The sequence below is a fragment of the Nerophis lumbriciformis genome, linkage group LG35, assembly GCF_033978685.3.
Source record: "Nerophis lumbriciformis linkage group LG35, RoL_Nlum_v2.1, whole genome shotgun sequence".
Classification (NCBI taxonomy): domain Eukaryota; kingdom Metazoa; phylum Chordata; class Actinopteri; order Syngnathiformes; family Syngnathidae; genus Nerophis; species Nerophis lumbriciformis.
In genome coordinates this window covers 21,652,959-21,668,433 of record NC_084582.2, presented here as the reverse complement: position 1 = coordinate 21,668,433, position 15,475 = coordinate 21,652,959, and the positions used below count along the sequence as shown (strand labels likewise).

The 15,475-nt window shown below is 39.5% G+C and overlaps 1 protein-coding gene across 2 annotated transcripts in view; it reads left to right on the top strand.

Moving 5' to 3' along the window:
• Nucleotides 1-15,475, top strand: part of smpd3 (sphingomyelin phosphodiesterase 3) — a 105,696-nt gene that overhangs the window by 76,051 nt on the left and 14,170 nt on the right. For both annotated transcript variants that reach the window (XM_061928046.1, XM_061928047.1), the window contains 3 exons: nt 4,560-4,635; nt 12,692-12,853; nt 14,762-14,851. In XM_061928046.1, coding sequence (XP_061784030.1) covers nt 4,560-4,635; nt 12,692-12,853; nt 14,762-14,851 — 328 coding nt within the window. The remainder of the gene's footprint in view (nt 1-4,559; nt 4,636-12,691; nt 12,854-14,761; nt 14,852-15,475) is intronic.

Here is a 15,475-nt window from a genome sequence, read left to right as displayed (position 1 = left end):
CGACATTAATGAACTAGCTCCCAGAAAAGATGCCAAGTATCTGGCTTGGGCACATCAGATTAGATCAGTGTGTGTCAAACTGAGCAGTAAAAAGGCCTATTAAAAGGTTAATTTGTTCGACCTTGGCCCGCGGCTTTGTTCAGTTTTAAATTTTGGCCCACTCTGTATTTGAGTTTGACACCCCTGAGGTAGATCAACTTCAGATCTATCAGTTGATATTCATTTTTTGTTAATTTTGTATGGTTTTGTATGTTGTGTTCCCTTTTTGTAAAAGAAATGTCCTGATCCGTTGCCCGGATCATGTTTTGTTTAGTTTTTGACTCCCTCAGTTTCTGTTTTGAGCACCCCTGGGTTTGTGTTTTAGTTGCCATGGGAGCAAATTAGTCTCACCCGCCTCTGATTAGTGTTCGGGATGCTCACCTGCTCCTGGGCACTTATCAGAGAGCTACTTATTCCAGTTTTTGCCACACTCAGTCTGGCTGTCTTATGACGTCTACCTTCTTGACTCCTGAGCTAAGTTCGCCGTTTGTTTGCCTGTTTTTATGCTAAGCTTTGGCGCTAGCTATTCCCTTAGCTTCCCGTTCCATCGGCACGCTAGTTTTGTTGGTTTTGTATCCTGTATGATTTATGAGAATAAATCATTGTCTCACCTGCACCTTGCCTCCGGAGTTTCCGTCTGCATCCTGGGAGAACGATCCACACGGTAAAATGAGACCCCGTCGTAACAAGAAACACCCTTTTTTGTATGACATAAACAAAAAATATTCAATATATTCCCTTCTAAAAACTCAATAGTCAAATATTTGATGTGAAGTAGTTGGAGCTTTAAATAGGTCAATAATTCACAACAACAGGGCCTTTGATTCTTAATAACTGTTTGAGCAGTTTTTAATGAATAACATTATAAGACCCTGAGTTAAAGTTAAAGTACCAATGATAGTCACACACACACTAGGTGTGGTGAAATGTGTCCTCTGCATTTGACCCATCCCCTTGTTCACACCCTGGGAGGTTAGGGGAGCAGTGGGCAGCAGCAGTGCCATGCCCGGGAATCATTTTTGGTGATTTAACCCCCAATTCCAACCCTTGATGCTGAGTGCCAAGATCCTTGAGGGTCGCTGTCATAAAAGTGTTAAAAGTAAGTCATATATTTATTTATTTATTTACTTTGAATGCTTAAACTGAGGGATCGAAGGTCACAGGCTTAGCTGAAAACGACATCAGTGTGTAAAGGATATCACCACATGGGCTCAGGAACACTTCAGAAACCCACTGTCAGTAACTACAGTTGGTCGCTACATCTGTAAGTGCAAGTTAAAACTCTCCTATGCAAGGCGAAAACCATTTATCAACAACATCCAGAAACGCCGTCGGCTTCGCTGGGCCTGAGCTCATCTAAGATGGACTGATACAAAGTGGAAAAGTGTTCTGTGGTCTGACGAGTCCACATTTCAAATTGTTTTTGGAAACTGTGGACGTCGTGTCCTCCGGACCAAAGAGGAAAAGAACCATCCGGATTGTTATAGGCGCAAAGTTGAAAAGCCAGCATGTGTGATGGTATGGGGGTGTATTAGTGCCCAAGACATGGGTAACTTACACATCTGTGAAGGCGCCATTAATGCTGAAAGGTACATACAGGTTTTGGAGCAACATATGTTGCCATCCAAGCAACGTTGCCATGGACACCCCTGCTTATTTCAACAAGACAATGCCAAGCCACGTGTTACATCAACGTGGCTTCATAGTAAAAGAGTGTGGGTACTAGACTGGCTTGCTTTTAGTCCGGACCTGTCTCCCATTGAAAATGTGTGGCGCATTATGAAGCCTAAAATACCACAACGGAGACCCCCGAACTGTTGAACAACTTAAGCTGTACATCAAGCAAGAATGGGAAAGAATTCCACCTGAGAAGCTTAAAAAATGTGTCTCCTCAATTCCCAAACGTTTACTGAGTGTTGTTAAAGGGAAAGGCCATGTAACACAGTGGTGAACATGCCCCTGTGCCAACTTTTTTGCAATGTGTTGTTGCCATTAAATTCTAAGTTATTGATTATTTGCAAAAAAAAATTAAGTTTCTCTGTTCGAACATTAAATATCTTGTCTTTGCAGTCTATTCAATTGAATATAAGTTGAAAAGGATTTGCAAATCATTGTTTTCTGTTTTTATTTACCATTTACACAACGTGCCATCTTCACTGGTTTGGGGTTTTGTAGTTTCAGACACAAAAATACGTTTAAATTTGCATGTTTGCACATATTTGCAATGTTTGCTTTACATAAATAACTGCATAAACTTGCAGTCTTGTACATACGATGTCCTGCAAAAGCCAAACGTTTGTATGTGGCTCAAATGTGTCACACGCACGTGTGTGTGCACATGCAATATATTATATGTAATCACATCCACACAATGTCACTACCAACTCACTAACATGTTTTTATTGCATACAAGTTGTTGGCAGGTCTTGATTTCCAAAGCAACTATGCGTCCAATATGAACATATGGTACTTTATGGTACTCTGGTGCTATTTAGTGGTTGAGGGGTCGAATTACACCTCTAATAGGATTTGCACGCATTCCGAAGGGAAAGATTTAAGATTCATTTGGTTTTCATGGAAAAAGCCTTATAGAATAACAGGTTTACAGTATATCAAACAATGGCCATTATAAAGAGAGTCAATAGGGGACAAAAGTGTCCTTAGGCCTTAATCATGGTCTAAATCAGGGGTGTCAAATGTACGGCCCAAGGGCCGGATCAGGCCTGCGAACAGATTTTATCCGGCCCAAAGAATGAGTTTGCTAAGAATAAAAATTGACCAGAAATTTTTGAATGAAAGAAACTGCTGTTCTAAATGTGTCCACCGGATGTCACAATAGCAATTCTTTGTATCTTTGTAGATGATGCTACATATGTACAAAATAAACCGCATGATGTTAGTGCACCAGTCGAGGAAAATGATCAAGTACATAAATAATAGGGGCGTGGGAAAAAATCGATTCGAATTTGAATCGCGATTCTCACGTGTGATTCAGAATCGATTCTCATTTTTTTTAAATTGATCTTTTTATTTATTTTTTATTTTAATTTTGTTCCTTTTTTTTTGTTTTTTTTTAATTAATCAGTCCAACAAAACAATACACAGCAATGCCATAACAATGCAATCCAATTCCAAAACCAAACCCGACCCAGCAACACTCAGAACTGCAATAAACAGAGCAATTGAGAGGAGACACAAACACGACACAGAATAAACCAAAAGTAGTGAAACAAAAATGAATATTATCAACAACAGTATCAATATTAGTTACAATTTCAACATAGCAGTGATTAAAAATCCCTCATTGACATTATCATTAGACATTTATAAAAAATGAAAAAAATAAAAAGAACAATAGTGTCACAGTGGCTTACACTTGCATCACATCTCATAAGCTTGACAACACACTGTGTCCAATATTTTCACAAAAATAAAATAAGTCATATTTTTGGTTCATTTAATAGTTAAAACAAATTTACATTATTGCAATCAGTTAATAAAACATTGTCCTTTACAATTACAAAAGCTTTTTACAAAAATCTACTACTCTGCTTGCATGTCAGCAGACTGGGGTAGATCCTGCTGAAATCCTATGTATTGAATGAATAGAGAATCCGTTTGAATCTGGAAAAAAATCGTTTTTGAATCAAGAATCGTGTTAAATTGAAAAAAAAATCGATTTTGAATCGAATCGTGACCCCAAGAATCGATATTGAATCGAATCGTGGGACACCCAAAGATTCACAGCCCTAATAAATAACCTCCTGTAATTTGATTTTGATATAATTTCTTTATCTTGATAGATTGAAAATTAACACCATTGAGTTGACTGATGAACATTATCACATCATTTATTCAGAAAATATAAATTACGACAAATAAAGATAAAATACTATTAACCGCAACATGTAAGTGTAAAAAAAAAAAGACAACATTATGATTTGTACATTTTCAGAATGTGCATGTTCTATTTTTAAACAAAGAAAACAATCTGAAGTCGTCTTTATTTCTAAGTTATCGTGTTGTGATTTTACCAGTCCGCCCCACTTGGGAGTAGATTTTTCTCCATGTGGCCCCCCATCTAAAATTAGTTTGACACCCCTGGTCTAAATGTATAGCTAATGCTAAAAAAAAAAACGAACAATGCAAATTTGGAAGTTAATCCCTTTCCAACTCCAGTGGCCATATTTCATCCCGCTATTTTTTTAAATGAACATTCTGTTGCATGATGTCATCTTCAAAAGCAAAAAATAAACCACCCAAAAAGGTCCTTTCTGACGTTCTATAGGGCTTTCTTTGAAAAAATAATAGAAAGACTTAAAATAATCCATCAAGTAGTACATTCATGCACGTAATGAAGACAATAATAAAGAGTGAACAAGCAAATGACAGTGCAACATGAGTAAAGAAAATGTCAGTGTTTGTTTGTGATGCGGCTCTTTTAGTACAATTGTGAAGATATGAGATATTAATCACATACTGCTGTGGGGTCCAAGTTCACGTCTTGTTTGTGTCTGCAGGTCCATGTGGGAACATCCCATCAAGAGCAGAGGATTGTGGGATACCTGACATGCACACACCTCCACGCCATAGAAGGTACAACTGTGAAAAAGTGTGTGTGGGTGTTTGTGTGTACGCGTGTGCATGTGTGCATGCGTGTGTGTGTGTGTGTGTGTGTGTGTGTGTGTGTGTGTGTGTGTGTGTGTGTGTGTGTGTGTGTGTGTGTGTGTGTGTGATGGGATTTGTTCATCCTCCAGCAGTTGCCATGGGGACCGTCTCACGCTGCCTGTGGCGTCACAGACCTATTTAAAGATCTGGTCAATTGCGCCCTCATTTATTTTGCCTGAGACATGTCTCCCACCCTTGCTGCTTCTTGCAGCTCCTCCCACGCTTGTCACAGGTCTAAACATAGCCACGCAGGGCCTCCTAAATATAGAGCCAACATGGGGGGGGGGGACAATGAATGAGGCTAAAGCGGGTAAGCGGGGAGGAAAATATGTCATCTGTAAGAAAGCTGAGTTCAACATGGAATGTGAGCATCGAATCATTTCTATAAAAATGCTCTGTTTATGTCCACATGTGTTGTTAACGTCATCATTATCACTGACATAGGGTTGTACGGTATACCGGTAATAGTATAGTATCACGATACTAATTAATCATATTCGGTACTATACCGCCTCTAAAAAGTACCGGTCCCCCAAGCCCCCGACCCCCGTCGTCGTCACGTCATGTCTTTGCTGGTTTTAAGAGCATGGGAGCATGTTCGGCAGCGCACAATCACGGAGTACTTACAAACAGACACAGTGTGTAGACAGAAAAAGGGAGAACGGATGCATTTTGGCCTAAAAACTAACGATAAAGGTGAAGCTATAACACGGAAACGCCCACAGGAAAAGGTGCTTTAAGACATGGCTAGCCAGCTAGCGGCTAACCTCCATTCGCAGTCTGCAGTGTTTTAGCTACTTTTAAATCACTAACCACATACTCAGTGGCCTAGTGGTTAGAGTGTCCGCCCTGAGATCGGTAGGTTGTGAGTTCAAATCCCAGCCAAGTCATACCAAAGACTATAAAAATGGGACCCATTACCTCCCTGCTTGGCACTCAGCATCAAAAGTTGGAATTGGGGGTTAAATCACCAAAAATGATTCCCCGGGCGCGGCCACCGCTGCGCTCACTACTCGCCTCACCTCCCAGGGGGTGAACAAGGGGATGGGTCAAATGCAGAGGACAAATTTCACCACACCGAGTGTGTGTGTGTGACTATCATTGGTACTTTAACTTTAGCTATAATCTTCGCCTCCATGGCGACAAATAAAGTAAGTTTCTTACAAGTATCATTATCACTGCAGGACGAGGCATAGCTAAACATGCTTCACTACACACCGTAGCTCACCAGCGTCACAATGTAAACGAATGCCATAGGTGGATCTACACCTGACATCCACAGTAATGATACCACGTACAGGAGCGTATCTAGTCGATACTACTATGATTACATCGATATTTTTTAGCATCACAAAATCTTTTTTAGTTTTTTATTGATTCATATTATGTTTATAAACTCAGTAAATATGTCCCTGGACACATGAGGACTTAAATAATGACCATTGTATGATCCTGTAACGACTTGGTATCGGATTGATACCCAAATTTGTGGTATCATCCAAAACTAATGTAAAGTATCAAACAACAGAAGATTAAGTGATTATTACATTTTAACAGAAGTGTAGATAGAACATGTTAAAAGAGAAAGTAAGCAGATATTAACAGTAAATGAACAAGTAGATTAATAATTCATTTTCTACCACTTGTCCTTAATAATTTTGACAAAATAATAGAATGATAAATGACACAATATGTTACTGCATATGTCAGCAGCTAAATTAGGAGCTTTTGTTTGTTTACTTACTAATAAAAGACAAGTTGTCTAGTATGTTCACTATTTTATTTAAGGACAAACTTGCAATAAGAAACAAATGTTTAATGTACCGTAAGATGTGTTGTTAAAATGAAGCCAATATTAGAGATGTCCGATAATCGGCCGATAAATGCGTTAAAATGTAGTATCGGAAATTATGGGTATCGTTTTTTTTATTATCGGTATCGTTTGTTTTTTTTGTTTTTTTATTAAATCAACATAAAAAACACAAGATACACTTACAATTAGTGCGCCAACCCAAAAAACCTTCCTCCCCCATTTACACTCATTCACACAAAAGGGTTGTTTCTTTCTGTTATTAATATTCCGGTTCCTACATTATATATCAATATATATCAATACAGTCTGCAATCATGTAAGCACACATGATTGTGCGTGCTGCTGGTCCACTAATAGTACTAACCTTTAACAGTTAATTTTACTCATTTTCATTAATTACTAGTTTCAATGTAACTGTTTTTATATTGTTTTACTTTCTTTTTTATTCAAGAAAAAGTTTTTAATTTATTTATCTTGTTTTATTTTATAAAAATTTTTTAAAAGTACCTTATCTTCACCATACCTGGTTTTCCAAATTAGGCATAATAATGTGTTAATTCCACGATTGTATATATCGGTTGATATCGGTATCGGTTGATATCGGTATCGGTAATTAAAGAGTTGGATAATATCGGAATATCGGATATCGGCAAAAAGCCATTATCAGCTATCCCTACCAATAATGCAATTTTTTGTGATCCCCTTTATTTAGAAAAGTATCAAAGTATTGAAATACAAAATATTGGTATCGGAACAACACTAATACACATACATATACATTCATATATATATATACGCACATTACACCAGAGATGTCAAACATGCAGCCCGCGGGAACTGTTGAATTTGGCCCGCGAGATAATTTTGCTAAGTGTAAAATTGAGCTGCATTTTTAAATTAAAGAAACTGCTATTCTAAATGTGTCCACTGGATGTCGCAATAGCAATTCTGTTAGGCAAGTAAATCGTTTATACAGGGCGAGCAAGTATACCAAGCAAGAGGTACACAGTAAAGCGGGGCTGTGACTCCCCCTCGACCCAAAGTAAAACAAACAGAAGTAAAGTAAACAATTGGTAACCTCACTTAAAATGCTGCATGAGACATTGCACATTGATATAGTTCTGTGAAAATGATTGTCTTTTGTGCAAATTTAAGAAAGTGAACTGTGGAAATGACAAATAAGATAGTTGATACATAGAAAAGTTTTTACATATGCTTTATTTTGTTTTTTTGTTCAATCCTACATGGGCTGTGACTCAAAGTTTAATCACTTTGTAGACACACTGATATGAAGTCTAAGTTCATTGTGTCCTTCATGCTGTTTTTGAAACTGCACCAATTTTTTCCTCAGAATGTTCAACTAACTTGAAGTGTTTTGTCAAGAGGATCATTTGTAACATGTACATTTTTAGAATGTGCATGTCCTATTGTGGACCGAAGTAAAAAAAAACCAACAAAAAAAACAATCTGAAGTTGTCGTAGTTGTATTTTGAACCCCCAGTTGCTCCTGATGCTGCGTCATCAGTAGGTGAATGTGGTAATAGTGTCAAAGTGCTTTGAGTACCTTAAAGCTAAAAAAGCGCTTTACAAGTATAATCCATCTACCATTTAATCCATTTCAGGACAAGAGGACAAGAAATAGCTCGGCATGCTACACTACACACTAGAGATGCGCGGTTTGCGGACACAACCGCGGAGTCCGCGGATTATCCGCGGATCGGGCGGATGAAATTAAAAAAACTAAGATTTTATCCGCTCGCGGGTCGGGTCGGGCGGATTAATTTTTTTTTTTTTTTTTTTTTTTGCGGGTGGCAGTTAAACCAATTCGGAAATATATATACATAGTTAAATGTTGTTACCCACATACGAAAAACGAGCAGGCACCTGCTGCATATGCCACAACAGAAGAAAAAAAAAGAAAAGAGATGGACACTTTTACGGAGCGGAGAAGGGACGCCTCGCCGGGGTCCTGGACCGAGGCCCCTTCCCCCGAGAGGGCCCCACCGGGAGCCGTAGCTGAAGCGATCCGCGAGAAGGGCCCGACGCACGTCCAGGGTCACTACCGCGCCCACCGCACCGACACCCCGCCTCGTCCGCTTTCGCCGCGGCCGGCGTCACGCGCAGCAGGTAAGCAGCTTACCTGCCCGCCACCCCCGTGGCCGGGGGCTCGTAACATGGGTCACTCCGCGCGCTCCGCCCGCGCAGCTTACCTGCTTGCCACCCCTGTTGCCGGGGGCGCGTAACAGGGGTCACTCCGCGCGTAGTGCGCTCATGAAAGGGGTGGGGCTCACCCTGGTTGATATAGAGAGCAGGACGGTGGCCATGGAAGTTGGAACCCGCTAAGGAGTGTGTAACAACCCACCTGCCGAATCAACTAGCCCTGAAAATGGATGGCGCTGGAGCGTGGGCCCATATCTGGCCGTCGCCGGCAGCGAGACGCGCTTGGAGGTGCGCTCAGCGCGGCTCCCATATGATTGCGCACTGGTGTGCGTCTGGGTCGTGACAGCGTGGCACGCGAATGTCTGTGCATTGGATCAGTCTCCTTTCTTTAACAGGCAAAAGCTTTATAACCTCACCATACCTGCCAACTTTTAAATCAGAAAAACCTAGTAGCCAGGGTCCAAGGGCCGCAGACCCCGGTAGGTCCAGGACAAAGTCCTGGTGGAGGGTTCAGGGCTTCGCCCCCCGACGCAAAATGACTATTAGCATTCAGACAGGTTAAAATGTTGCTAAAACCATCACTTTTCTATCAGTCACAGTGACTTTTCAAAACAAAAATATTACAGCAAAAATCATATGGGTTGATTGACATGTTTATTCTGTAAGCTAACTTCAATAGTTTGAAATTATTTTGACAGTTAATGCCAGTTATCCTGTCAACCTTTCACAAGACTTCAATTTGTTAATTGAAAGTATAAATAGTATAAACACTTTTTACAGTATGTCGTGCTGTGAAATACAGCCGACAGGATTGCGCATGCGGTGCAGGAGAACAAAGGACTTCTTTCATTTAAGGTTTGTGATAAACCATCAAACTCATTCGTTAAAAGGACTCTATAGTAATATAAAGCGAATTTTTCTGGACATTATCATGCAAGAAAAGTTTATTTTTGGGATCGCGATCACCGCGTAATGATTTTTAAAGGTTGCATTACATTATTAACTGTCCCATGTGATCAGCCAGTGCGATTGGAAGTCCATGCTCAATTATTGCCTCCGTAAATAAAACTTCGGCATTTATCACATCCAAAGAATCTGTTTGGGCGACGAAAAACGTTGAAAGTTTTCCACTTGTATCGCTAGCAACGGCATTAGACTTGTGTTTTTTTGTCCCAACGTGGTCTTTTACATCGCTAATTCCTCCGTGTCCGATCGAAAAATCTTGTCTGCACAAGGTGCAATTCGCGTAGTTTTCACCCTTTTTTTTAATTTTTTTATTAATATTAGATACCCCCCGCGACCCCAAAAGGGAATAAGCGGTAGAAAATGGATGGATGGATATAACAACGGGCGGATGGTGGGCGGGTGAAGTTCTGATCAAACGTTACATCGGGTGGATGGCGGATGGTTGACGACTTTCTGACGCGGTTGCGGATGAAATAATTGCCTATCCGCGCATCTCTACTACACACCATAGGAGGATAGAAAAAGCTATAATAACTGCTACGGGTGGGCAGACCGATACAAATATTGACAGTAACGATACCAAGTTTAGTATCAGTATATGGTCGAGACTAGAAATGTCCGATAATGGCTTTTTTGCCGATATCCGATATTGCGATATTGTCCAACTCTTAATTACCGATTCCGATATCAACCGATACCGATATATACAGTCGTGGAATTAACACATTATTATGCCCAATTTTGTTGTGAAGCCCTGCTGGATGCATTAAACAATGTAACTTTACCATGAATTGATTAACGTGGACTTAAACGACTTAAACAAGTTGAAAAACGTATTCGGGTGTTACCATTTAGTGGTCAATTGTATGGAATATGTACTGTAATGTGCAACCTACTAACACAAGTTTCAATCAATCAATCAAAAACAAGGTTTTCCAAAATAAGAGAACAACTTCAACTCCAGTTATGGAAAAAAGTGCCAACATGGCACTGCCATATTTATTATTGAAGTCACAAAGTGCATTATTTTTTTTTAACATGCCTCAAAACAGCAGCTTGGAATTTGGGACATGCTCTCCCTGAGATAATCCTAATACCCATTACAACTATGGGAAATACTATACTTTGACTTTCACAAAGTGCATTATTTTATTTATTTTGTAAACCTGCCTCAAAGCAACAGCAACAATGAAGGCACACAGCTTCAGTCCAGAGTATACTAGAGCAGTGTTTTTCAACCTTTTTTGAGCCAAGGCACATTTTTGTCATTGAAAAAATGCGGAGGCACACCACCAGTAGAGTAGAAAACATAAAAACATTAAACTTAGCAGCTGATATTGACAATAAAAAGTTGTTCTCACAAGTTTTGGATAAGAATTCAAACCATAACCAACTATGCACGGCTATAGCTCTTGTCTCAAAGTACTGTCACATCACGCTGTGACTTATTTGGGGGGTTTTTTGGTGTCTTCCTGTGTGTAGTGTTTTAGTTCTTGTCTTGCGCTCCTATTTTGGTGGCATGTCCTGTTTTGTTGGTATTTTGCTGTAGAAGTTTCATGTCTTCTGTACATTGTTGATTGTCATGTCATGTTCGAATGTAATTTGTGGACGCCGTCTGCTCCACACGCCGTAAGTCTTTGCTGTCGTCGAGCATTCTGTTTTTGTTTACTTTGCAACCAGTTCAGTTTTAGTTTCGTTTTGCATAGCCATCCCTAAGCTTCAATGCCTTTTCTTAGCGGCACTCCCTTTTGTTTATTTTTGGTTTAAGCATTAGATACCTTTTTACCTGCACACTGTTGTCTGCATATTGTGATCACAACAAACCATGTTTCCGACATCTACAAAGCAATTAGCTACCAGCTGCCACCCACTGATATGGAAGAGTACAACATGGTTACTCTGCCGCATTCTAGACAGCACCGACACTCAACAACGGCACATTTGCAGATTATTATTACCATTTTTTTTTTCTACCGCTTATTCCCTTTGGGGTCGCGGGGGGCGCTGGAGCCTATCTCAGCTACAATCGGGCGGAAGGCGGGGTACACCCTGGACAAGTCGCCAACTCCTCGCAGGGCCAACACAGATAGACAGACAACATTCACACTCACATCCACACACTAGGGCCAATTTAGTGTTGCCAATCAACTTATCCCCAGGTGCATGTCTTTGTATATTATATATATTATTAATATTATTATTACTGGTTTGCAAAAAATATTTTTAACCCAAATAGGCGAAATTACATATTCTCCCACGGCACATCAGTCTGTATCTCACCCGCCGCGACACAGTGGTTGAAAAACACTGTACTAGAGCATACTTGAGACCTTGAGACCTCCAAATTCGGGAGATGGGGTGGGGTGGGGGGGGTTGAGGTTAGGCGGGGTTGGGGGCGGGGGGGTGGTAGCAGGGGTGTATATTGTAGCGTCCCGGAAGAGTTAGTGCTGCAAGGGGTTCTGGGTATTTGTTCTGTTGTGTTTATGTTGTGTTACGGTGCGGATGTTCTCCCGAAATGTGTTTGTCATTCTTGTTTTGTGTGGTTTCACAGTGTGGCGCATATTTGTAACAGTGTTAAAGTTGTTTATACGGCCACCCTCAGTGTGACCTGTATGGCTGTTGACCAAGTATGCCTTGCATACGTCCGTGTTTTACCGGATGTGTACCGCTCTGTACAGCTGCGTTTTAAAAAGTAATTAATTTTACTTTTTGAAACCGATACCGATAATTTCCGATATTACATTTTAAAGCATTTATCGGCCGATAATATATTATCGGACATCTCTAGTCGAGACTACACTGATTAGATCAATATTTTTTGTTATCACAAAATTTTTGTTTTTTGGTAGTTTTTTTCAAGAAAATCAGAGCCAATAGTACTTATTGTTTATGTTTATTTATGTTGCCGTATTGACTTTATTTTGCTCAAAATAGTGTATGTGATAAAAAGAAATGAGGAAATAATTGATATCGTAATGTAGATTTCAGGCCGTATCGCTCATCCCTAACACTGTTATGACATCACAAAGTTGTGTCTGCTCCCAGGTGACGCCGCTGTGAGATGTGAGCAGCTGGATTGGTTGCTCCGATGGGGAGAGGAGTTTCGCCAAGCTTCGTCACAACTCACGGAAGGACAGAAAGCGCTAGAAGACCTCGTGGCCTTTGACGTCCTTCTGGGAGACCTCAACTTCGACAATTGCTCTTCAGGTGTGATCAGACAACAAATCATTATATGTTTGTCTCAACTTCGAACCACACGTTTATTCATAAGAAATTGATGGACATGAGGACGACAGAGAAAACATCTAAAGCTTATGTAAATATTTTGGACAAATGGGAGTTGTGTTATCCAAAGACGAGCAGGTCACATATCCTCCAGCTTTTTGTAAGGTTTGTAACAATCCAGGAAGAAGTGATGTCACAAGCATAAGCGCCTAAGGGGCCCAGAATTGTGTTTTTATTTTTGTTTAGGGCTGATATGATATGATATGTTATCAGGGGTCCTCACAGTCAGAGTGGGTAGCTGACTGGTCCGTCACACTGTCTCTAGTTGCTAAGAAACATGGCTTCCAGCCTTGGTTATGTATGTGGGGTGGGTGTAAATATATCCATAGTATCCATTAGTGCAGACCTGGGCAAATTAAGGCCCGGGGGCCGCTTTTGGCCCGTTAAGCTTTTCAATCTGGCCTGCCGGACATTCCCAAAGACTTTTTTTTAGATCTTTAAGATGGAAACTGTAGCTGTCATTATGATGTGCAGTGATGTTTTCAAATTACCATAACTCTTGAACTATACAAAGTATTTCAATGGTTGGAGTTTGCGCTTTTGCATGATATACTAGTTACTATGGTAATCTAATTAGTTACCATGGTCATCTAAGTCACAGCAGTTCAAATGAGGCACTAAGCAGTGTGGGTGGGGAGCCTGAAATGCGGGTGTCAGGGACAGACGCGGAAGAAGATTTTTACAACAAAGTTGTAAAGCTTAGTGATGTATCAGATGTATCAGATTGTAGGTGGGGTTTTTTTTTTAACCTTCACGTTCATATTTCGCTGTGTTTGTTGCATTTTTGTTGCGTTTCGCTTGATTGTAAAATATGTCGACGGAGAGGGGGTGTGACGTTCATATGTTGTCAATATTCAGTGTTTTATCGTTAATAGTTAATATTGTAAATATCACATTCTTTATTTTCATGTACATTCTGGGTGTCTCATTCAGTAAAAAAATGTAAAATTCCATTCCGTTTTTTAAGGCGGTCTGTCATAAGGTTTTTAGCATTCTAATCAGACATTATTGTGAGGTTTTGTATTAGTGTTCCTGACAAGAAATATACCAGCCCCCAGACACATTTTTTTCTCTAAATTTGGCCCCCTGAGTCAAAACAATTGCCCAGGCCTGCATTAATGGTTCACAACTGAATTGTGATTCTTATTTATTTGGATTGTAAATCAATTTAAAACTTTCAAGAATCAATTTGAATGTGTTATCAGTTTTTGAGTTTATTTTGTTTTATTTTTCAGTAGTCTAAACATTTTTATTGTTTAAAATACAAATACCAGTAGAGTGGAAAAACTAGACATATTGAGTGTCCTTAATTGAACAATATTGCCGTCTAAAACAGCACATTTGTCAATATAAGTATCAAATAATTATAGTTACATATTATTTATGCATAGAAAGTCTTCAAGGCAGAAGATTATTAGAAAATATCCAGTAAGAAACATGTCCGCATCTTTCAACTTACTCCATCATGAACTGAACTTCATTAATTTATGTGGCCCTTACATGTCACCAAAACAAATTACCACTCAACTCCATTTTAAAAAAAGCATACCGGTAGTTCTATTCCAGACAATAAATAGGTTAGTGTTTTTCATACCTACCATTGCTCTCTCTTTGTCTAATTTCACTTAATCAAACCTTTTCTGCTGCTGATATTGTTTGTATTAGATCTATATTAGTATCGGTCAATAGTCAAGGCTCCAATATCGGTGTTGTATTAGAAGTGAGAAAGTTCATCTCAAGTATTAAATAAAACAATTTTCGTAGGCATATACAGATTTTTTAAAATTATATGATTGATAGAAAAATATTGTATGTTTTATTTTTCCCCAGAGGACAAGCTGGAACAGCAGCATGCAGTTTTTACTTTATACAAGGATCCGTGTCGCCAGGGACCAGGAGAGGACAAACCTTGGGCTCTGGGTAACAACACACAACACAACACAACCACTGTGTGTGTGTGTGTGTGTGTGTGTGTGTGTGTGTGTGTGTGTGTGTGTGTGTGTGTGTGTGTGTGTGTGTGTGTGTGTGTGTGTTCATTTATTTCTACCCTTCTTGAGACATCAACAAGGAAAAGTACCTTCCATATGAGGACCGGTGAATGAGTTAGGACCAAAATCATGGTCCTAATACGGAAAACCATTGCATCTAATAGAGAATGTCTCCCCTGTGGTGAAATCTATCAAAATTAGGGTGGTCCCAAAAAGGAGGGATTTTTCAAATTGACTGTGTGTCGGTTTTAAAAGTGCTCCCCTTCTGGTCAACATATGAAATAACAAGTGTGTGTAAAAATTGGAAGTGCTCCCTCTCTGGCCAACATATGTAATAACAAGTGTGTGTAAGAAATTGAAAGGCGCCCCCTTTGGCCAAAATTAATTTAAAAAATAATAATAAATATGTATATAGAGACATACTGTAATAACTTGAAGTAAATAATGAAGATTAAAAACCAATTACAAACAAACAATTCTAAAGAAAAACAAATTAACTAAAAGCTTACCTTTTTTTATATTTGCATAGTTGGTGCATATTATTAATGTTGTATAT